The sequence below is a fragment of the Dunckerocampus dactyliophorus genome, chromosome 7 (assembly GCF_027744805.1).
Source record: "Dunckerocampus dactyliophorus isolate RoL2022-P2 chromosome 7, RoL_Ddac_1.1, whole genome shotgun sequence".
NCBI lineage: Eukaryota > Metazoa > Chordata > Actinopteri > Syngnathiformes > Syngnathidae > Dunckerocampus > Dunckerocampus dactyliophorus.
In genome coordinates, this window is record NC_072825.1 from 26163325 (window position 1) to 26188849 (window position 25525).

At 40.9% G+C, this 25525-nt stretch overlaps 1 protein-coding gene and 1 non-coding gene across 2 annotated transcripts in view; one reads left to right on the plus strand and one right to left on the minus strand.

Annotated features, from left to right (window-relative positions):
- rorc (RAR-related orphan receptor C) overlaps positions 1–25525 on the plus strand; it is a 37100-nt gene that overhangs the window by 1196 nt on the left and 10379 nt on the right. The window contains exon 3 of the mRNA XM_054781060.1: positions 9078–9107. Coding sequence (XP_054637035.1) covers positions 9078–9107 — 30 coding nt within the window. The remainder of the gene's footprint in view (positions 1–9077; positions 9108–25525) is intronic.
- On the minus strand, positions 7512–7593 carry trnas-uga (transfer RNA serine (anticodon UGA)). Its single transcript has one exon. It is a non-coding gene; the product is annotated as a tRNA-Ser (tRNA).

Consider the following 25525-nt stretch of genomic DNA (forward strand, 5'->3'; position numbering starts at 1 on the left):
AATCTATAATTGTAAAACAAAAAAAACCCTGTTTTGTGTTAACATTGTTGGCTTTTCGGAACGGATTCTTTGGATTTACATTATTTCTTATTGGGAAAAATGTATCCGGTTAGCGTCGGTTTCAGTTAACAGTCAAATCTTCTGGAACGAAATACTGATGCTAAGCGAGGTTCCAGTGTGTGTCTTGACTACAGTAACAATAAAGCTTTCGTACACGCGCAGATCTTTACTTCCAGTGGCTACAATCCCCCCAAAAAACAACCTAAAAATGGGTGCATTTTGTTAGTTGCTGTGGTAGAATCCAGGTTAAAATTGAAACTTACTTTGCACTGAACAGGAAGTCACTGTGCACCTTTTAATGCTGTGTATCTCGACAGTAGTTATGTTGCTGCCTTCGTTTCATTATGCTTAGCGATAACACTAATGAAGTTAATAGTGCTACAACACATGTTGACATAAACGGACTCATTTTTCGTAGAAATGACCCTTTTGGCTCTCACATTTTATGTTGACAAAATCGGTCAGTCGTGTGTCGATGTTTTAATTTAAGCGGGCACTTGATGAGTTGGTCGACCTAGACGGGTTGTCGCCATAAGAGGTACGTACAGACCAGAGGTGTGGACTGGAGTCACGATTTTCACGACTCTGGACCCAACTTGACAATATCATCCAACAATCGCAACATCGACTTGGACTACATCAGCGACTTGGGACCTGACTCAGACTTTCTTCTGATGACTCGAAAATACTTGAGATTCTCTTGAGATGGTTATTATGTCATTTCAAGCAAGACAACACATTTGCCACGGAATCTGCCTCATCGAAAGCATCTATTAACGTCCAATCAGGTTGAAGAACAAACAACCAATGTGTGGATTACATTCCTAAATCCCGAATGTTGTGTCAGCATTCTTTTTCTGTCACTAAGTCATTAAAAAAAATAAAACAACTCAAAATGAATTTATTGGATTTGTCAAATGTAATAATGTGCTACATTGTTAAAATGACATTTTTTGGTACACTTGTCCACTTGTCCCCCAAAATTTGGCACACACTAAACAGTGCTTATGACTTGAAAGGACTTGAAAATTTCACACGTGTGACTTCGGACTTGGCTCGACTTGAGACTTGACTTGGACTTGGTTCAAGGCTTGAGATGAAAGGCTTGAGACTTGCAAAACACTGACCTGCTCCCACCCCGGTACAGACTTACGCGGCTCCACCGTATTAGCATGTTTAAGTTCGGACACCCCTTGTGCTCCTCTTGTGCTCCTCTTGGTCTGAAGATGACCACCCCACACTTGAGTTTTGGTTTTGTGCGAGGTTTGCTGTGATTTAATCTAAAATATAATATTCAAGAATGACTAGAAGAAAGGCTGCTTGGATTGGTTGAGAACTTACATTAAAGACATCATACTGGAAGTTCTGTGGTGTCGATTTAAATCTGGTTAACGTAGAGTTTCAGTGTGGTTGCTAAGTATTTCGTCACACTGTCGAGGCTCTTTTTAAGGTGATGACTGCGATGGTTTTGGTGGCGGTTGTGGGTGTTTGTGCATTTGTCTCGAGTTTGCATCTTTTTGCTCTACGCTGCTTTGCTTGTGCTCTCCTTTTGAACGTACCTCATAGCATCCAGGATCTTTTAAGAGCAGCTCTGTGATGGCGATGATCAGCAGTAGCTGCAATGGCCGAGTGGTTAAGGCATTGGACTTGAACTCCAATGGGATCTTTGAACCCTGCTTGCAGCGGTGGCTTGGTGCTGCTTTCAGTCCACGTTGGGGCTGGACATTGGACTCAAGGGTTGAGGGCTCAGATCCTGCTTTTGTTGGGACTTTAGCTGCTTTTCTACCAAATGTGCGGGAACATTAATTTCCTGGAACTAAAAGGTTCCTGTGGCCAACTGTGTTCTGCGTTTGTACAGCAGCAAGGTCCCTGGACCCTTTATGTACATCGGGTAGATGACGCTGCAGAAGCAACGTGTTTGATTTGTACTATACTAACTTCTGTGACAAAAGTTTTATGGGCTGATGAAGTTTTGATGCTTATCTCTGTACTTGTTGGCAAATTCCAGCCTGGCTTTCCTATTCTTCTTGCTAATGAGTGGTTTGCATCTTCTGGCGTAGCCTTTGTACTTTTGTTTATGAAGTCTTCTATGAACAGTAGTTACCGTAAATCACGGTGTATAAACCACACTTTTTTTTTCCCACTGGTAAGGAGCAAAAAATCAGGGTGCGGTTTATACACGATGACAGGTCTGTGACCAGACTCGGTACGGGAGAAATTGACTAGAAGTCCATTTTAGAATAGTCGTCTGTGGGTCAGACAGTTGCTTTGACTTTAGCGCCCTCTGCTGTACAGTTGCTGAAAATGCTTGTGTATGCAACTAACTTATCTGACGGCTGTCTGTATTTTGACACAGTGAAGCCATCTCTATATACACTGAAGCTAACCTAGCTTCCAATGTAAAATACAATACAACCTTGGAGTTTATTCAAATTCACACTGAAGCAATGCAGCGTTATGTGTTATGTACAATACATGGATAACTGATCCGCATGCGCAGAACGCCGCTCGCGTCACCGCTAAACCAACATTCGCTACCGTTAAATCAAGGCTAAAGCAACGCCGGCTTCAGCGGTGCACCGCTAGGACAAGGCCCGTGTTTTCTATTTTTTTTTCCCATTTTGTGCCCGGTGACGGGCGTTGTCGAAATTCGGCCCCCTCTTCCTACCGTTCAAGGGACGCTACAGCAAAGTTCGGGCGGTGTGACCGGGCCTGTACCCTCTCAAAATGCCACGAGGATCTTTCACCGCAACGTTCAAACTCTCTGTCTGCCGGTATGCAGAAGAGTTTGGGAACCGGACGGCAGCACGGTGTGGACGAGTCAGTCATCCGGCGTTGGAGAGCGGACGTCATCGGCAAGTTGACGGGAAACTTTTCTTACATGAATTCCATTGCAGATGAATTGATGGACGGCAGATTTCTTCTTTCTTCTTTTTGAAATTACTTAGTACCTTTACGCATGATGATTTGAGATGAAAGAGTTGGCAAGCATTTATGAACTAAACTTTTTTTTTTTCCCCTGCCGTGAGCCCGAAAATGGGGGTGTGGTTAATGCACGGGTGCGGTTTATACGCGGTGATTTACGGTAGTAATACCTTTGCTTCTGCCCTCTACAGGTGGTTGCTGATGTCATCAACAGTTGTTTTAGGGTCTTTCTTTACATCCGTCACAATGTTTCTGCCATCAACTTCTGACGTTTTCCATGTTACACCAGCGGTTTCTTTCTTCTTCAGAACATTCCAATGGTTTTAGTGGCTATGACTAATGTTTGTGCAATGCTTCTGATTGATCTTCCATCGTGTCTCACATTCACAATTACTTGTTATTCACCCATAGACTGCTCTCTGGTTTTCATGTTGTCTTACTAGCTTGTTCGTAGCTAGCAGCGGACTCCGGAAGTTACAACTACTGGCCGGACGAACAACCAGCTTGTTAGCGCTCAGTGGTGAGCTAGCCTCCTCGGTCCCAGGAGATAGGCTACGGCTTGGGTGCGGACATTGGCTTGTGCGTTAGCTCCGATCGGCGAATTGGAGGGCCGGCTGCTGGCTAAATATACTGGCTAAATATACTCATCTCATTCAATAACAATGACACTGACACTGTTTCTGTTGCTGTCTTTCGTGCTTTCCCCTGGATTAGTGTTTCACAGTTGTGGTGGTGTACCTGACCAGGTGCCTCGTCCACCACTGTGGCTGCCAAGTTCTGTCACAGACACTGGGTCATTGGCTCTTCTTAATTTGCCGAATCTGTCACTGTTACTATCTCATGGATTACTTCAAATTGATTTTAATCAGCTCTGTTTATGGTGCTCTTTTGTCTTAAAAACCTGTTTTACCCTCACTGAAGATACACCTCTTATGCTTGTGAGGCCAAATAATATCATTGTGGCATCATGTATTACTAGGAAAAAATCTTCTTATCTTATTTTGCTTTTACTCTTGCTCTCAGGGAATGTCCAGCCAAATCCAGGGCCAGGCCTGAATAACATTAGCACTCCCGATGAATTCAAGGCTCGATCCGGCCTTGGTCTATTACATTTAAATGTAAGAAGTCTGGTCCCTAAACTGGATCTTGTCAAAATTTGGGTCCAATCGACGAATACAGATATCCTTTTCTTGTCAGAGTCTTGGCTCACTAAATCAATAACGGACAAAGATATTGCAATTAGTGGGTATAATGTCTTTCGATGCGATCGCCCAAGGAAAGGTGGTGGTGTAGCTATTTATATTAAAAATAAATATAACATTACCCTGCTATCCTCCCTCTCTATAACTAAACAATTCGAAGTCCTTGCCCTGAGGTTGAATTTTGCACTTGGTCAGACTCTTACTATCATAGGGTGCTATAGGCCGCCCTCTGCATCTCCTGACGCTCTATCCTCACTCGAATCGTTTTCACCTTGAAAATGTAGTCTGCACAGGAAAAACCTATTCCATTCAATCTGAAACTGAGCGTAGACATTCATTGCTATTTACTGATTAAATAAGCAAAGCAATTGGACACACCTGGGCAACAAAACACACTTCTCAGTCACATGCTCATATGAAAAATGGGATGAGTTCAAGGAAAATGTGCTGTCTTCTAAGTTGTGCATCCGATCTGGATGTAAATTCCTGGAAATAAAAAGTGAAATGTTGCTCTCTGGTCTCATATTCATCTTTTGATGTAAAACCCACATTTTTTTGCCACAGTTTTCTGGAAAAAGCATGCCTCAAAAGTCAAAAGAAGACAATGTACACCGCATAGTCACCTGTGTTTTCTTAACGTGAAGCGAGTCACTTCTCAGGCACCAACAATCTCCCTCTGCAATGTGAACGCCACCTTTCACACAAATGCTGGCCTTTCCCGGCTAGTTGTGGTGTGGCTGTTTCTTTTCGAACGGCACCAGCACAGAATGAAGGTCCTTCAGAATATCAGAGCGGTAATAGAGGCGGCACGGAGCCTGTGCGGAAGTGTGTCCCACAACACCGGAGACTTTGTTGAAAGCGGGTGGCACTGTTGGACACGTATTTCATACGTCACACAAGACCCCGGTGCTAACATGGTTGCACATCTAATAACCTACGTATCATTGCGCACGCAAGTTGGGGCGAGATCCTACATGTTCTGTGTGAAATGCGCAGACAAATAAATGCGTTGCAACTCTGACGTGCATATTTTGCAGGATCTTTAAATGAGAAAGGCAAATGATGAGTAATAAATAATTTTTTTGCGCATGAACTTAGCTTTTTTTTTTTAACTTGGTATCACTGTATGATTTTGCCTTCAGGAAGTGTTACAATAGGATTTGAATATAAAGGTATCTAAGGTAATACAGGTCATTTAAGTGAGACACATTACAGATATTGAGCCGGAAAATGAAGAAATAAAGATGTTAAAGTGTTAATAAAACAAGAATAAACATTATTAGTGATGAATATAAAATGAAATAAGTCAGAATAAGTAAAGATATTTCGGATAGTGTAAACATTTTGACAGAAATAAGTAAACGCATTCAAAGCCGAGAATTTCTGACCTGGCTTTATAAACTATATGCAGTACTGTGTGTGTGTGTGTATATATATATATATATATATATATATATATACATATATACATACACACACAGACCCTTTCCAAAAAATTAAAATGTCATGGAAAAGTTGTTTAATTTCCATAATTCCATTCAAAAAGTTAAACTTTCATAGATTATAGATTCAGGGCCCACAATTTAAACGATTTCAAGTGTTAATTTGTTTATTTTTACGTAATTTGGGCTTCCAGCTCATTAAACCCACGAAAACAGGAATTCAAAAAGTTAGAATACTGTGAAGAAATCACCATTTACTTCTCAGTTTTTGCAGGAAAAAAAAGAAAGAAATTAGGATCACATCAAATCAATCAAAATATGGTACTTTCAAAACGATATGTCAATCTTCAATACTTGGTTGGGAATCCCTTTGCCTTAATCACTGCCTCGATGCGACGTGGCATTGAAGCAATCAGCCTGCGGCATTGCCTGGGAGTTATGGAAGCCCAGATTTCCTTGATGCTTCATGTCAGCTCTTCTTTGTTGTTGGGTCTGGTGCCCCTCATTTTACTCTTGAGATTACCCCATAGATTCTCAATGGGGTTGAGGTCCGGTGAGTTGGCTGGCCAGTCAAGCACTGTGATGGCATGGGCATCAAACCAGGTTTTGGTGCTTCTGGCGGTTTGGGCAGGGGCCAGGTCCTGCTGGAAGATGAAATCTGCATCTCCATACAGATCCTCAGCAGAAGGAATCATGAAGTCCTCTAAAACATTCTGGTAGACTGTTGCGGTGACCGTGGATTTAAGAAAGCAGAGTTTACCAACACCTGCACCGGACATTGCACCCCAAATCATGACGGACTGTGGATATTTCACACTGGACCGCAGGCAGCTTGGGTTCTGTTCCTGACCCGTCTTCCTCCAAACCCTTGGACCGTGATTCCCAAATGAAAGGCACACTTTACTTTCATGGGAAAAGAGGACCTTGGACCACTGGCCAACAGTCCAGTCCTTCTTCTCGTTTGCCCAGTGGAGACGCTTCCTACGTTGGCTCAGGTTCAGAAGTGGCTTGACCCGAGGAACCCGACAGTTGTAGCCCATCTCCCGGATGCGTCTGAATGCCTCATTCCACTCTTTCTGGATCTCTGCCAGATTCTTGAATCTTCCCTGTTTGATAATCCACTGAAGCCCATGGTCATCTCTTTTGCTGGTGCATCTTCTCCTGCCACATTTTGCCTTCCTCTAGACTTTCCATTGATATGCTTGGACACAGCACTCTGTGAACAACCAGCCTCCTTAGCTATGAACTTTTGTGGCTTACCCATCCTATGGAGGGTATCAATGATGGTCTTCTGGCCAGTTGTCATGTCTGCAGTCTTCCCCATATTGAACCGAACTGAGACAATTGAACCAAACTGAAGCAATTTAATGACACCTGGGGAAGCCTGTGCAGGTGATTTGAGTTTAGTAGATGATTAGTGTGTGACACTCAGTTTAAAACATTCATGCCCTGCAAAATTTGGGCTGATTTCTTCACAGTATTCAAATTTTTTGAATTCCTGTTTTCGTGGGTTTAATGAGCTGGAAGCCCAAATTATGTAAAAATAAACAAATAAATACTTGAAATCGTTTAAATTGTGGGCCCTGAATCTATAATCTATGAAAGTTTAACTTTTTGAATGGAATTATGGAAATTAAACAACTTTTCCATGACATTCTAATTTTTTGGAAAGGGTCTGTATATAGCAGTGTATACATACTGTACAGTAATATCAACAACATAAACGGGTGCAGCAGATGTCATTAGCAGTGTGCTGTGTGGTTATGTAACAATAGCAGTCAATGATCGACTACCCACCACGTTGCTTCTAAGTCGAGAAAGACAAACCACAGCGTTGTTTGTGTGACATTTACATACAAAGTGAAACGACTTGTCCCCAAAACGCTGCGAGCAGGGTTCGAACCTGCGCGGGAAGATCCCATTGGATTTCAAGTCCAACGCCTTAACCACTCGGCCATCGCAGCTAATACGTGCTATTTCGAATGTTTCCTAGGTTAAAGATACACTTCCGGACCAACGACTGATCACGTGACACCAATACAGCAATAGTTGACGCTGGTTTTTACTATAATACAACAATACAACAATTAAAGTGGCGACCACTACGTACGCGTCACAATTTTATGTAGAGCGACTGATACAGCAGTTTTGTGGCGTGTCTTCCACTGAAACTAATATTTTGCTAGAATTTGACCTTTTTTAAAGGAAGAAGATACAATAATTGCAAAATGAAAGAACACGTCTAAACGGACGGCACGTCAGTGTTAAATGTTTTCGTGCTTTCATTTCACAAAAAAGTATACAAAGTTCAATTAATTGGTTAATTAAATGATTTACAATCTCGCCAAGCTACTATACAACAAGAGAAAAACAGGACAAAATCATATAAAATATGTGAAAATGGTATTTTAAACAATAAAAAAGAAAATAACTAAAGAAAATAAAACCTTTGAAATAAATTATTAGTTTTTAAGAACTACTTCAAGAATAAAAACTTTATTTACAATTCACACATAGCCCCATTTCCAACGTTGCAACAGACAAACGCTTCAAACATTCCCTCAAATGACTGAAGTGTGGAAAGTATCGATATTTTGATTTGAGAATCGATTTCAGATCATGTGTAGCTGGTACCGGAAGTATCGATCCGCACATCACTAAATACCAGCCCTGTATTCACTAGCTAGCTAGTTAGCTAAAAAAAACAACTCAAACACTTGCCATAAACACAAAAACTGTGCGTGAACTTAGCAATACGTGTCAATAACAATACATGTTGTAACTTAAACGTGCTTTTAAAATGGACTGATATAAACTATGCTCATGTATTGTGGATATTGTAATGTATGGATCAAATAGCACAGAAGTTGTCGGATACTCATTCATTTGGGTACAATCCATTTGTTAAAGTAAAACATATAATAATTCATCTAAATGAAGATATGGATGCATTTTTAAAACAGGACGTAAATAATGGTTGTTTGTCTATATGTGCCCTGCCATTGGCTGGCAACCAGTCCAGGGTGTACCCCACCTCGCTCCCAAAGTCAGCTGGGATAGGCTCCAGCATACTCCCGTCACCCTAATGAGGGCAAGCAGCATCGAAAATGGATGACTGAATGGAGGAACAGGACGTAAATAAGATTTTTAACACACATTGTAACATAACGATAGCAAGGAGACGTCACTTCCTGTTTGGACAAACAGCTGGCTAACTAAAAAAACAAAAACAATGAGCACTGGCCATAAATCACCAAAAAAATCACCAATCAAACCTGAAAGCAGAGTTAAAAAGTAATGCTTGGGTCCAGTATGCAGATTTGTCAGTTGGTGTAAGTGCAAGCTGTAAATGTGGCGCATATAAATACACTTACATGCACATTGCATGTGTGTAACTAAACCTATTGGAGACTTCAAGTGTTTAACTGTGCATGTGTGTTATCCTCAGGAGGAAACGTGTCCAAGAAGACTCATTTGAGTAAGTACAACTGTGTGTGTGTGTGTGTGTGTGTGTGTGTGTGTGTGGTAAGGACATTGCTCGTGCTTGTGCTAGATATTTTTGCATGCAATGTGGTTAACGTCTTAGGTAGGGAAGCTATCAATTGCACCTGCTGAGAGATTGACAGAAAATAACGACACACACGCACACTGTGGCGTGGTTGGAGTTGAGCTATTGGACACAGCAAGGGAGTGGGTGCTGTGTGTTGCACCTGCGCCTCAAACAAACCCCCTCCCCACACCCCACTCATGTATACAACAGGAGCTTTGCCGCTTTGTGACATCTGACTACGCAACACCGCGATAGCATCTCCTCTTTACTTTTTTTTTTTGCTCTGCCACAACACACCTGGGCGTGTCATCCAAATACCCAAACCAACACCACATCGAGTGTGTCAGGTGGTACAATGGTGACAAAAAAACAAGTTTTATTTATATCGGAGGACGTCAGTGCAGCTGTATATGGAATGAGGTTAGATTTTTGTGCAGCATTGAGCGGAGATGTAATTGTGCACATCATCTGCATGCTTTCAGGCGTCCTTTTTAGTAACAACACCAGCAAATGTTGAAGAGGAAGCATTTATTCGCTGCTGAACAAATGACACTACAGAACGTTTAAAGCAATTCATCTTAACTAGCGTGACGTTCCATTTGTGTGTGAGGTGCAGCACCTTGAGACAAGTCAAGAAAAGCCAACCTGCTGAGCCAGGGGTGTCCCGTGTTTTTGTATGCCGGGAACCGCTTTCAGTGTTTCCCATGCATTCATTTACCTGCGGTGGCCAGCCATAAATACTGAAACCAATCCATGTAGGTCAATTCTCTGCTTTCTGATATCTAGGGCCAATAAAAGCAAGTTGCAGGCCAAAGATGACACTTCGGACACATCTGTGCTAAGCTGGCTTCAGTTATGTCTAAAGAAAAAAAATGTACTGACGCTAGAGTGTCTCCAGGCTCTGTCTTCTTAGCACTTTCTCCACTTTCTCTTTCTCCCGCTTGTGAAAAGCTGCACACTTGTGGAGTTTTTCTGCACGCTTCTACACCTCACCTTTCACAGTAACGGTAAAGCACACGCCCCAGGCTTGTGGGGGTTCCCTGCACGACTGAATCTCTGCTCCCGCGGTGAATACTTGTCTTTTTGTGAAAGCTTGTATTTGATTACGGAGTAAATGCACGACGCAAGAAACACTTCCTGTCTTTCGCTTTGAACGTGTGCGGCGTGGGAAGTCAGAGTGGAGTTAGGATACATACCCCCACGTAACGAGTAACGACTAATCTCATTCATTTGTATGAAATGTTGTGCGTTTTTATGTTTGTGAACGGCTCTTCTAAGTCAACGATGAGAACCGATTTGCATGTGTGAGAATATAAAATATAAAAACAACATATTTAAAAGTAATTTGCCCAACACAGCCACAAGCCACGCCAAATCCATTTGTGGTAGGCTGCCACAAATAAATAAATGTATGGGAAACACTGAAGTCATAATTAGTGTACATTTAGGCCCAGAAATAGTTTTTAATGATTATGTCGAAATACACAACAGCTTATTGGATTTGAAATGAAACAAGACTTACCGTAATTTAAGTGCAGACTTGAACATTTACAAAAATATGACATACGCCCTTCAGGAATGATAAACACCTTTTTCAGGTATGACAATTATTTGTACAAAGTCAATTCATTGTAAAGCCTGTTTTTTAATACTTTTTTGTATTTAAAAAAAATACTAATAATGTTTTGAATTCAATGATATGACTGTTTTATCAAAAAATAGTTTTGTTCCACTGATAGCATTTTTGTTGCACTTCAGTGGCAGTGCGGTCTGACATTTTTTTGATCAACTTTTTCCACAAACATCAATGAAAAGTCGCACTAAAAAGTCTTTTTTGTGACAAGCGGTGCAGCGTGCGTGTAAGCGTGAGCGGGGTGAAAGACGACAACAAAGGTTTGAGGGAAAAAGTCCCTCTTTCAAAAGATTGGGGGACAGTCCCATTTTTTTTTGTGTCCCTCACACTGACAAGGAAGGTGACACACACACAGACACACACACACACACACACACACACACCCACGCACACACACAGATGATGTGAGGCTGCAGGGGGTGTACACCACCTTCAGCAGCCTCTAATAATGGTAGGAAGAGGTGGTGCACGGCAGAAGAAAGACAAAGTGAGAGGAAAAGTGATTTTGTGAAAGTGGGACAAACGTCTTGAGACAAGTGGATGAGTGAAGATGATGCGAGGTAGGCATTCTTTGTAGCGCGCGCGTGTGTGTGTATGTGTGTGTGTGTGGAATATAAGATGTTTGATCATTGGAATGAAATGTATAGTCTCTAATCTTGAAATCAAGAGCGGAGACTGTTGCGGTCATTGATTAGCACTTGTCTAATCTGCATTTAGATTTGAATCTTTTCTCAAATTTGATTTACAGTAGGTAGTGCATGATAAAATGCTCTTTTTTTCCAGAGGAGTGTCTTTATATAGACTGAGTTACATTACACAACTGACAACTGAGACTGGAGTTATTTCCAGTGTGTGTGTACAGAATATAGTCGTGCGTGATTTGCTTGTTTTTAAGATTTTCCATTTTGCCCAGTGAAATGAGTCAGTTTAATGTGCCACACAGGAGGTAGCAAATATCAAGTGTTAGCCACACAATTTAAATGTTTCATAAATGTATCTGCGTATTTTTAGTGTAATTTATTGTCACTGCATTCCCACGAGTCACCAATCATAAATAAATGTAAAGAATTTGCCTGCTGTAAGGTTTGATCAAGGTACATGCAATGCAAATAATCAAATGTATAAAAATATTCAATATATACTAACCACAAAATTACATGTATTATTATTATTATTATTATTATTATACTGTATGTAGCTTTTAATTTTTATTTGGAATGCCCTGTGATTGACAGGAGACCAGTCCATGTTGTACATGTCTGAAGTCAGCTGTGATGGGCTCCAGCTCACCCATATGCGCTAAAAGAATACAGCAGTGCGAAAAAGTGTTTGCCCCCTTCCCGATTTTTTTTTTTGCATGTTTGCCCCACTTAACTGTTTCAGATCATCAAACAAATGTAAATATTAGTCAATGACAACACAACTTAACACAAAATGCAGTTTTTAAATGAAACTTTTAATTATAAAGAGAAAAAAACTCCAAACCTACATGGCCCTGTGTGAAAAAGTAATTGCCCCCCCTGTTAGAACATAAATTAACTGAGATTAATTGAGATCTATCAGTCTGGAAAAGGTTATAAAGACATTTCTAAAGACAGTGTGAGCCATTATCCACAAATGGCCAAAAATGGAACAGTGGTGAACCTTCCCAGGAGTGGCTGGACAACTAAAATGACCCCAAGAACGCAGTGACGACTCATCCAAGAGGTCACAAAAGACCCCACAACAACATCCAAAGAACTGCAGGCGTCACTTGCCTCAGTTGAGGTCAGTGTTCGTGACTCCACCATAAGAAAGACACTGGGAAAAAACGGCCTGTATGGCAGAGTTCCAAGACCAAAACCACTGCTGAACAAAAAGCACATTAAGGCTCGTCTCAATTTAGCCAGAAATCCCATTACATCTGGTGTAAAAGTAACGCTGTATTTCGGAAAAAGAACATCATACCAACAGTAAAATATGGTGGTGGTAGTGTGATGGTCTGGGGCTGTTTTGCTGCTTCAGGACCTGGAAGACTTGCTGTGATAAATGGAACCATAAATTCTGCGGTCTACCAAAAAATCCTGAAGGAGAATGTCCGGCCAACTGTTGGTGGCCTTAAGCTGAAACCAACTTGGGTTCTGCAGCAGGACAATGATCCAAAACACACCAGCAAGTCCACCTCTGAATGGCTGAAGAAAAACAAAATGAAGACTTTGGAGTGGCCTAGTCAAAGTCCTGACCTGAATCCTATTGAGATGCTGTGGCATGACCTTAAAAAGGCGCTTCATGCTGGAAAACCCTCCAATGTGGCTGAATGACAACAATTCTGCAAAGATGAGTGGGCCAAAATTCCTCCACAGCGTTGTAAGAGACTCATTGCAAGTTATCACAAACGCTTGATTGCAGTTGTTGCTGCTAAGGGTGGCCCAACCACTTATTAGGTTTAGGGGGCAATCACTTTTTCACACAGGGCCATGTAGGTTTGGAGTTTTTTCTCCCTTAATAATAAAAAGTTTCATTTAAAAACTGCATTTTGTGTTCATTTGTGTGGTCATTGACTAATATTTACATTTGTTTGATGATCTGAAATATGTAAGTGTTTCAAACATTCAAAAAAATAAGAAATCAGGAAGGGAGCAAACCCTTTTTCCCACCACTGTAGATAAAGAAAGATATATTATTGTTAACAATAAGAATCTGTGTATTCTGTGTTCATAAACTGGTAATCAATACAAGAATAGCCTGTAAATATTTGTAAATAATCAACAAATGATCATGTTTTTTTGAATTACTGATTTTGCAGTGTTGTACTACATCATACTGAGAGCTGTTCCTAACATATTGACTCTTTTTAGGTCACCATAACATTAGAAACAGCTCTCAATATGATGCATTGCAGTTGCACACTGCAACGACAATGACAAGCATCCTGGTAAATGACAACTTTACTCAACTTTATTATCTTTGTGAAGGCAGAAACTCTGACAATGAGATTGTGCCAGCGTACCTAATGTTGTGGCCTGCAAGCGCGCAGTTAACAATCTGCACAGGAAGTGGTGATAATATTCCTATCATGCAACAACCACGTAGTAAATATAAAATATATACACTGTGATGGAATAAAACATCACACGTGTACCACACAGGGGAGAGGAGATAATTGTTAAGACTTTCTTGCATTTGGGTCGGGGGGATTCCGGAGTAGATCTGTACTTGCGTTATCTTCATCTGAGAGGATTTCCTTTCTTGCGATGCAACGTCTTAAGCAAAGTGCTTCACATCAAAGCGTCCAATCTGGCAGCTGACACATTTCCTTTCTGAAATATGGCAAAAGATGTCCAGGACTCGGACATCTGGATAAGACTAACCCAATGCAGGGGAATTATGATCAGATATCTGAACAAAACATCCGCATGTGAGCTCTGACAAAGGTGACAAAGCAAATTAGTGTCCAGTGGATCCTCGCAGATTCGCTATTCAGCATTCACGGCCCCGCACATTTGCAGATTTTTTGTAAAAAGGAGAATTCTTTTTTTTTCTCCTAACGCAGGTAATTTTCTTCCGCAGAAAACACATCTCATTCACCATGAGTCGATAGTGGGCAGCGGCCGGTATGAAATTCTGACGGTATCATAACCTTAGGCAAAAATATCACGGTTTGACAGTATTATAATTACAGCTGTAAAATGTGTTATTTTGAAATACCTTTATGGAAATGAAGAGAAACAAAGTTAAACCGTAGAATACAACATGATGAAAGTGCGACATGTATGTGTATTTAGAATAAATAACAAAAATAACTGAATTCTTTCAAAATAAAGAAATAATAAATAAATGAGATGCAGTTTTCAAAGCAGTCTCCTGTAGCTAATTTTGCAAAACAACACAATAAATATTTTCTCAGGAAAAAAAAAAAAAGAAAAGCAAAATGCAAATAAATGCAATCAAGTGGCTCGAGCGGGTCACAACATAAATAATAAAAAACACTCGCACGCCTGCGGTTTCAACACACCGAAGCTCAGTTCCGACTACGAGGAATAACACAGGACGTGACAAAGTATTTCCACATAGGGGCCGCGCTGGACCAACACGTTCTCTTATAGCGCTGGAATGCTACGAGGGACAATTTTAGTGGTTTTGAAACCGTGACCTTTTTCTATGCCGTGGTATACCTTGAAACCGGCAACCAGCCCATGCCCAGTCGGTAAAAATGTATAGCATACCTGTACCACTGCGAGACAACCCACAGCTTTTTTTACATGTTTATGTCTTTATGCTGCACTGCTAATATTCTTGTCATGCGTTGAGATTTCGCAATTTTTCCTGCGGTCCTTGAATGCGCCTTACATTAATTAGTAGTGAGTGCCTATCCATTTTATACTTCAAATGAGTTTAAGTGTGTGAGGCATATTTAGGGCTTAAACCTGGATTGCATTGTGAGTGATCAATGGCAATTGAAGAGAGAAGGGGAGGGTTGTGCAGCTGAATGTAATCTAATAATTACAACTCACTTTTATTGTAAATGTTGAGCAGCGGGGGCCATGTGTCAAAAATAGACATTTTTATGGGCGTATCAATTATTTGCGTGTTTTTGTCATTTGCCATTCAAAAGTGGGGCGCTGCTGTATTATCTAATAACACTGAATGTCTCATTAATAGGGGTGTCACGAGATCTCGTGCCACAATGTTTTGCAAGATTAAAATGTGACAAGATTTCTCGTTCAGAAAATAATGTGTGGTGGGCACTAGGCTTGGGACAATAATAAATAAATGAATCAATCACACAATAAATGAAAATGAGCTCCATCATTTTGCTGGGCTTCTTACGTTGCCATGTGCATGCATGTCTGTTTTCCGCGTCTCTCACCTCCAAACAGGCAGGAAGAAGGTTCACCTTGTGCATTGGTTTCAGCACCTTGGCGCGCTCGTTCTATAGAACAACAGTGCGAACGGACTGCGGCCTTTTGTCAGTCATACAGTCTCTTTGTCTTGGTGGGTGGAGGCGGGGCCGCTAGCATACAAACAGAGTGCAGAAGAGTGTAACGTAGTAGAAATTAAGGTAGGAGATTGCAATATATTGCCATATATTTTTTATATTTTTTCACCCCTACTCATTAATAATGAGTCTATTGAATGAATTTTATTTTTACAATATGCCGAGGGCCAATTAAAAAACAAGCTTTGCACATCCCTTAATAGAGTGTTGTAGATTGTGTTGCCGTTGTCGCATATCTTGTTAAAAATCAGATGAAGTGCATTTTGAAATACTACTCAAAAGAAAACAGACTAAAAAAATTCACCTGTAGCTGCGTGCCATACCTGTCAACTGCCCTGTTGTTCCCAAGAAACTACTGCATTTTACACGTTTTCCCTGCCGCGCTCCCTTTTAAATAGCTTCCCGTAAATTTCCCGTATTACTTTCATAAAAAATAAACAAAAAAAACAATCCTCTTTGGTATTGTGGATGACAATCCACACTTGGGGAGGAACTTCCCTTATTTTCCGAAAACTTTTCCTTTTTTCAAATGCAAATGTTGAGTATGCTATGTGCAGATATTAAAGTTTTGAACAATCATGATCAATGTTGCCACAGCACATACGTGTTGTATTTAAATTAAAAGTGCATATCGTGTTCCGAAGAGGATGGCTTTCTATGGGGTGTATAAAAAAGCCAGTTAGTTCATGGCGCATCATATTAAACTTCTAAAAACAAAAGGCCCGTCTTATTTTAGTAAACCTGACAGAATAAGGGGTTGTTTTAGTCATTTCATCGTTTTGTTCTGTAATGTATTTTGTGTATATACTGTATAATGTGTAAATGAATGTATATACACAAACGACACAAACAAAGCCAGGTTATATTGTAGCTACATTAGAGACGTTAATAAGGGTTTTTCTTGGAATAACGCTAGATCCAAATACGAACCAATTTAAACATGATATTTTTGTAAATTACCGCTAGATACGTTTTGAATTAAGAAAAAGATTTTCTGTGTGTAGTAAATTGCGTGTGGTTTTTTTGTACACTCTTACCAGGGACTTAAACTTGCATCACAGGAAAGTTGGGGTTTATTGTTGTCCATTTACAGTGCAAAGTGCAGACTGCTGACGAGTGAATTTTGTCTGAAGTAGTTGAAAGTGGCCCACCCCATCCGATGCCCCCTTGCGTGCAGACACGCATACCCACCCACACACACACACACGCACACACACACACGTGCACCTTTGCCAAAAAGTTGTGCAAAAGTTGTGAGTGTTGTGTGATTTCATTTCCTTTTAGTGTGTACACTCTTATAAACCCCACCGCTAATGACATTTTGCACGGTATCAGCTTCTTTTTTTGTTTTTTTTTGGAAGCCGCTGTATTAGACCAGAAAACGTCAAGCTGCACTGTACAGTTAGCACCTGATGCAGATGTTAACGCTACTCCACAGGTGTCCTGGCTTGTTCACCAATATTGCAGACCCCCAAAATAGGTGCTCAAGGGTCACCGTGGCAACAAGTAACAAGCCGGTTCATCAGACAAAGTGCGTATTTTGAAGGTGCAGTTTCTACATGCAGGGGTGTCCAGACATTTTCCACTGAGAAAACTTGAAGGATGAAGGGGCCACGTTGGCAGTTTTCATATTGTATTGTAATATTTTTCCCAGGGGTGCCACAAGATCTTGCAAGATTAAAACGTGGCAAGATATCTCTGCTACGTGTATGCGCCTTGGCACGTTATACAGTCTCTTTGTCTCGGTGGGTGAAGGCGGGGCGTCCCTGCGCTCTTGGGGTAATTTCAGTTGGCCGGCCACTCCTGGGATGGTTCACCACTGTTCCGTGTTTTGGTCATTTGTGGATAATGGCTCTCACTGTGGTTCGCTGGAGTCCCAAAGCTTTAGAAATGGCTTCATAACCTTTTCCAGACTGATAGATCTCAATTAATCTCAGTTAAGTTCTGTTTTAACAGCGAGGCGATCACTTTTTCACACAGGGCCATGTGGGGTTGGATTTTTTTTTCTCCCATAATAGTAAAAAACTGTGTTTTGTGTTGAGTTGTGTTGTCATTGACTAACATTTAAATGTGTTTGATGATCTGAAACATTTAAGTGTGACAAACGTGCAAAAAAAATAGGACATCAGGAAGGGGGAAAACCCTTTTTCACTTTTTGGGTCTATGAGACCAGCCAAGATTTTAACATTACGTTAGAGAAAAGTAGAATGATAAAATATTACAAATATATGACAATATTAATTTCTCCTATGCTACACTCTTCTGCACTGTGTGTGTATGCTAGCGGCTGCACCTCCACCCACCAAGACAAAGAGACTGTATGACTGACAAAGGGCTCACTCTGTTCATACCGTTGTTCTGTGGAACACACAGACTGAACTTTCTTCCTGCCTGTTGGAGGCGAGAGATGAGGAAAACAAACACACATGCACATGGCAATATACTGAAAATGATCAAGTTCATTATTGATCCATCTACTCATTTTCTATGCCGCTTATCCTAATTAGGGTTGCGGGGGTATCCTGGAGCCTATCCCAGCTGACTTTGGGTGAGAGGCGGGGTACGCCCTGGACCGGTCGCCAACCAATCACAGTATTTTCATCTATTGTGTGATTAATTAATTAATTTATTATCGTCGCAGGCCAAGTGCCCATGAGACACTTTTTCTTCTGAACAAGAAATCTTGTCACGTTTTAGTCTGATGAGGTCTTGTGACACCCCTACGCTTCAACACGTCAAACCCTATCGGCCACCTGAAACGCCAGCATCGCTACGACGGCCGGGGTTTGTTCCTATCGGCGCGGCGTTTGAAAAATGCACAAGGTTTGCCAGAGATGGCACAAGGGCTAACAAGCGATCTGTGATTACAGTAGAAATGATGGCACTGGATGACCACCCCTTTACCGTTGAAGATACCAGTCTTCACATTTCAAAAACAAACAAAACCTGCATAACAGGTTCCACTCCAGACCTGATGTGAACCTCTTACTAAAAAATAAAGTGCACAGCGACTGAAAATGACTGGTCATCCAATGCCATGAATGCTGTCATTTTTATTTCCTAGTAGCTTTGCTCTTTTCACTGCTCAGACCTTTGCAGAGGTAAATCAAATCAGTGAATAAGATTGGTTTTATATGTAATCCCCCAAAATGAAGGATGCTTAATAGGGGACCTTTCATGTGATATTTTGTAACATTCATTCAGCAGTTCAACTTTTTCTCTCAGCCTTTTTTCCTTGTAGCCTTTTATTTTGTTCTTGTGAGGTGGCCCTATAATTTCCAGGAGGCTGGTGGGAATGTTGCTCCAGGTGGTGAAGATGGCTTCACGGGGGGCATCCACTGCCTGGAACGGATGTCCATTTTTGTAAACCTCCCTTGCCATCCATCCCCAAATGTTCTCAGTTGGATTTAGACCACCAGAACACGCAGGATGGTCCAAAAGAGTGAGTTTATTCTTCTGGAAAAAGTCCACTGTGAACTGCAGCGTTGTCCAGCCAGTCACTACCACACAGACGAGCCCTGCAACATCTCCACATAGCCATCTGCCGTTTGACGCCCCTGCACAACCTGAAGCTCCATTGTTCTATCAAAGGAAAAAGCAGCCCAGATCATGATGGACGCCCCTCCACTGTGCCGTGTGGAAAACATCTCAGGTGGGATCTCCTTGTCATGCCAGTAACGATGGAAGCCATCTGGACCGTCAAGGTTACATTTTTTCTCATCAGAAAATTAAACTTTCTTCCGCCTTTCAATGTCCCATGTTTGGTGCTCTCGTGAAAAGTCCAGGCCTTCTCTGGCAGATGCTGTCTGATGGTTATTGGACTGTCCTCGGCACCAGTAACAACCTTCACTTGGGCCTAGGTCCCGTGTTTTGACAGACAGCCAATGGGATCCTCCGACTCAGGGCCGGTGAGATTTTTTGGGTCTGCCACTTGACTTTTTTGTTCCATAGACTTCAGGATCGTTGAAGAAATTTGAAATGACTGTCTTACTGCGTCCGACCTCAGCATCAGTAGCGCGCTGCGAGAGGCCTTGCTTATGCAGCTCGACAATCCAACCACTTTCAAAGAGAGAAAGCTTTTCTGCCTTTGCCATCAAGAGATCATGACAGTGTGAATAACTGGCAGAAAATGATATTCATTCCACATTCCTGCCAAGATTTTTGCATTTTAAGGCTGCCGTCTTAAACTTTTGATCAGCTGATCAACAGCCTATTTCACTTTAATGCTTGTTTGCAATCATTTTTTTTTTGTGTGGTCTCTCTCCCATTTATTCCTTTTTCATTTTGAAGCTCTTCTTAGAACCTCCTTAAGATCCAACAGTGCAATTCTTGCAATTCTCCAACTAGTCTTACGATTTTGATCAGCAGTGTATTTTGCTAACCTCTTTTTTTCTCTACTGAGCCACTTAAGTAATCAGTAAATTAATAATGCAATACTACTGCTCCGCTAGACAAGAAGTATTCTACATACCCGACAAGGGTGTACTAATTCAGTGCTATATCTGTTTATTCAAACTGTTTTACGGACACAATTTGAGTAGCGTCTCATCTCCACTTCAACTTTGAGTAAAAAGCAGGGTCGTAAGTCAAGTATTCACGGTCTCCTAGTCCTATGAATGTGATGCATTTACTGTATAGTAGCCAGCAACTGTTGCTGGAAGACGTATTTGAGTGCAAACGCGTGAACAGTGAAAGGTTGCGGGTCATGGTGGATTTCCTGTTGTTTTGAAGTTGTCAATCACAGCCTGAAATTGCGAAAAGGAGAGGCCACTGATCCAGACCACTGTTCTTTCTCTCGGCTTGCGACACTGTTTCAAGTCAACTAAAAATGCACGTGGACGACCGCAGTGTATCCCTCTGGACAGATTCTGGATTTTTTTTCATGCATTCCACTATGAAAGCACCTGTAGTGCGCACTTGTTCTACCCATTACGAGTTGGCTAGGCAGAAAAACTGTTTTGGGGGGAGAGGGCCACTTTGATACATTTTGTACAGTAAAGATGCTAAGACTAATCCAGTGTAGGTCAAAATACGCTAAGATATCGGAGCAAAACATCCACATCTTAGCTTTGTATTAAAGATGACGAAGCACACATGGCGTACCGTAACGCGCTTATTTCCTACTAATTGCCATTCGATCCTACAGCTGTGGTGTTACTTTTATTTCTAAATGTACCATCAAAGAAAGTTGTCCTATCCCTTGTTGGGGTGGGTTTCAATCTCGAATGAAACATTTCTGTGTGCAGTTTGTATGTACTCCGGTTTCCTCCCACAGTCTAAAAGACATGGTCTTAGATTCATTGAAGACTAAATGGTAACAACATTTATAGGTCAGAAAAGACGGAAACCATAATAGCTCCCCTTTAAATATCTTATTTTCTCTGATCATATTTACTATTTGGGGTAATAGGAGTGTAAAGAGACTATAGTGGTGTTATTTGATGTCTAGATGGCTCTAATAATGTTAAAAATCGTGTTTTGTAAATCGTAAACAGGTTTTCTATGCCATAACTATGAAAACATTCCATACTACTTTGTGGAAATTCACTTATCACTGTCAGGTCTGGAACCAGTTAACCGCAATAAACAAGAGATTACTGTATATAGTTATAAAATTAGTTATATAAAACAACACTAAACATTGGTTACACATTATATTTTAAAACACATATTTTTCTCTCATCCACACGCAAGCTTTTGTTCTCAAAAAGCGAGCGTTTGCACAACTCTGGCCAGGGTAAAGCTTTTCAAAAACTGGCTGGTTTATGGACTTGTACTGTACAACTGAGCTTTTTGGCTTGTGTCATATCTCATGTTTTTAAACCTTATTTGTAACAAAACATGAAGTTACTGACTGATGTGCTGATTTCATTTTGTGTGTGTGTGACTTATAACACACACAGTCGATTAAAAGGAACATTCATGATGATTTTGAAGACAATGCACACATCATTGTACATCTGCCATCTCACTATATCGACGAGCAGAAGCGTTAGAATTCAAGTCAGCTGCAGGGTTGGCTATCGTTTCTGGATTATCTGATAGCGGTGCCACATTGTTAGTTTCCAAATGGTTAAACGGTGCCCGAAGTGGCACTTAAAAAATGGAAAACATACACAGTTTGTCCAAAAACAATTCCTTTTTATTGGTACATGATTTTGTAACACGAAAGTTGAACAGAATACTAATTGAAATACACCAGCAATACAAATGAAACGATACCTAAGCAAGTTGGCCGATATAAAAAAAGATTCACAACAAATTGTCATAGCAGCAATACAGAGCACAGGGAATGTGCAAAAACCGCAGGTGCTAGTCCTGCATGCATCCATTGGCAAACTCGTGTACGTTACGTTTTGTTTGGAACAGAAAAATCAGTGCTAAGCCCTTCAGGTGATGTGTGGCACCAGGGAAGAAGGGCACACACTGACACACTAACACACAGACGAGCTGACACAGTTCGACGCAGCCCAAACACCCAAATCAACACACGTCGTAGCTTGTTGGGGAGCAGGAGAGGAGCACGTTTTGCTTCTTGCTACGTCAGGGATACATGTATGTCAGTGTTGCAAAGACTATCCAGTAAGTCATCAGAGACATCCAAAATGACCCCAAAGTAAATTTGTAATACGTATTAGGAGTATTTGGGGGATGGTAAAAGGGGGATGGGTATTACTGGCAGTGATGGAACGCGAGAGCATTACCGGCAGTCGTGTCCTTGATGAGCGAGACAGAGAAGGATTCGCTGAGAAAGACACAACTTGAAAGCAGGACACTCAGAGCGAGAAGACAAGCCAGTCGACCACTTGAAAGGACTTGAGGTTTCACACCTTCGCACTCGCCACCTCTCTCCGCTTGCTCATATTCCACGTCCTCACAAGACACGCTGGTCGTATTTGATGTTATTTTGCTCATTTTGATCATTATTGGCGGGAAATACCTTTTCCTTTTTTACATCAGTTGATTGATCTTCAAGGGGAAGTACAGTACAGTGCACTTTCTCAGAGTGGGAATAGCTACAGCACTTTTCCACTGTGGAACAAATACATCTGCTTATTTAGTATGGATTTTGGATTAAAGCCATGTCCACACATACACGGATATTTTTTAACGCACGACCTGCACTCAGTTGTTGAAAAAACCTCCATACACACGAGGGGAGTTAAAAAAATACAACGGAGTGTTAAATCGGAGATTTCAAGAATAAAGTTGTAAATTAATTATGACTTTTTTTCTCGAAATTTACGAGAAAAAAAGTGGTAAATTAATAAGACTAAGTCATAAATGTACAAGAAAAAAACGTACATTTACAAGAAAAAAGCCATAAATTTACAATCAAAAAGTCATAATATTACGAGAATAAAGTTGTAATATTACGTGTCAGAGGACGGAAGGAAGGAAGCTTTCCTCTTGCTTCAGGCAAGCTTTTATTTACAACGTGGCAGCAAAACACAGTAGTTGAGCACAAACTGATAAGCACTTCCGCCTTCCTTACCTCGTCCCCTCCACATGCACAAGGCCAAGTCCCCCCTTTTCATAGCTGTCTCACATAAAGTTACACATTTTTTCTCATAAATTTACGACTTTATTCTCAAAGTCTCCGATTATTTTAATACTCCGTCGTAACAGGCATTGCCTGAGACAGCTATGAAAAGCGGGGATTGATGTGACCTTTGGCCTTGGGCATGTGGAGGGGGCGGAAGTGAGAAGGGCTAGCCATGCTAATCTGTTTGTGTCCTCAATTGCTCTCTTTTGCTGTCACGTTCTAAATAAAAGCTTGCCTGAAGCAAGTGGAAAGTTTCCTTCCTTCCTGAAGAGCTTCGCTCTATTTTCCCCTCTGACACGTATGACACGTAATATTACCACTTTATTCTCATAAAGTTCCCACTTTATTCTCGTGATATTACTCGTTTTCTCATAAATTTAAAACTTTATTCTCGTAATATTAGGACTTTTTTCTCGTAAATGTACAACTTTTTTCTCATAAATTTACGACTTTATTCTCGAAATCTCAGATTCTTGTTTTTTTTTCAATGTGGCCCTAATTTGCTGTCGTAAAAAAAAAAATCTCTGTCCACATAAAAACACATTCACTGCTGTCATGCGCATTTTGTCCAATCAGAAGCTTGAAAAAGCAACCACAGCTGACTTAGTCACACATTATAATGCATGTGTTCATCAATGTGGTGACATAGTAAATGTAAAATGTACAAGCCCAGGAAGCATCATACACGTATGTGCGTACAAGGCACACCCATGTGCATCTACCGCTGCACGAAATTAAACCAACACCCGTAAGCCAATAACGTCAATAACCAACAACTTTGACCGCTTATGTCGACATAAAATATCAGAGCCGTTTCTATGAAAAATGGGTCCTTTTTTGTCAAAATGTGTTGTAGTATTGACAATTTATAACTAAGCACTGGTAGCATGCCACAACATAACTACTAGTCTTCTTACACAGCATTAAAATGTCCACAAAGTAACTTCCTGTTCAGTGCAAAATAAGTTGAAAAATCATAGCATGGCAGTATTCTACCACAGCAACTGAGAAAATGCAGCCAATTAATTTTTTTGTAATTGTTAGCCAACAAAAGAAAGATTTGTGCTTGTACGAAAACGTTGTTGTCATAGCCAAGACATACAACACAATTACCACAGCAGCTTAGATAAGAGTACTGTATACAATGTCAGCGGAATGACAATTAGCGTACTTTCCGGGCTGTAGAGTGCACCAGTATATTACACCCACTGAATTTACAGAGAAAAACAAATTTGTACGTAAAAGCCGCACCTGTCTATAAGCCGCAGGTGTCCACGTTGTAAGATGGGATATTTCGTACCTTTTCATTAAATAAATGCTATTTTCCAAACAGCGCTGAACAGTGCGTGTAATATGGCTAGTTAAACACTGGCCGACCAGAAAAGTCATTCATCGCCGTCTTCATTCTCCATAAAACTACTCTCTTCACGATTGAACAGTCTCATAATTCCTTCTTCACACACTTTATCAGTCTTTCTCCCTTTTGTTGCCGCTCTCGGCATCTTTCGTGTCGAGGCAAATTAGCCCTTTACTTGAGTTGTCCTCTGCATCACGCAATAGTCCAGCTTTTTCAAAACCTTTTGTTGATAGTGTAGGGCGTCTAAAGTCACTCTTTGACAAGACAAAAACTCATAAACTTGTGCTCTTTTGGAGCGGCCGTGATTGCTCCATTTGTTCAACACAACATGTGAGCCCAGCGTATCACAACAGCGGTCGCCTTTACAGGATGTCATCCATGCGCCCCACTTTCCAGGCATGAGCAATCAACCTACACTAAAATCAAACTGTTACAATAGGGACGGTTGGCGGTTCGAGCAGTCCAAGAGAAGCTGTAGTAATTCAGCACTTGATCCAACTTAAGATTTGTCAGATCAAAACACGATACTTCAAAATGTGACATGAGCGTCCACTTCACTACTTCCTGAAGCTGCACTCTAAGCATCATGGGAAGTGTAGTTTTAGCCGCATCACTGTACAAGCTGCAGGGACATTTTAGTTGATAATAATTAATCAGCCGCTGATGGCTCATTGTTTGTTTGTGTTTGAATATGGGGAAATTTAGTCAAATTGAATACAAAAAGTAATGGTACTTGTGTATAAGTGCTACCCTAACTCCTTATGTGAACAAATATAGCACATTTACTGTAAAATACAGCATTTCTTCAGCATTTCATTGAGCATGCCTGTCT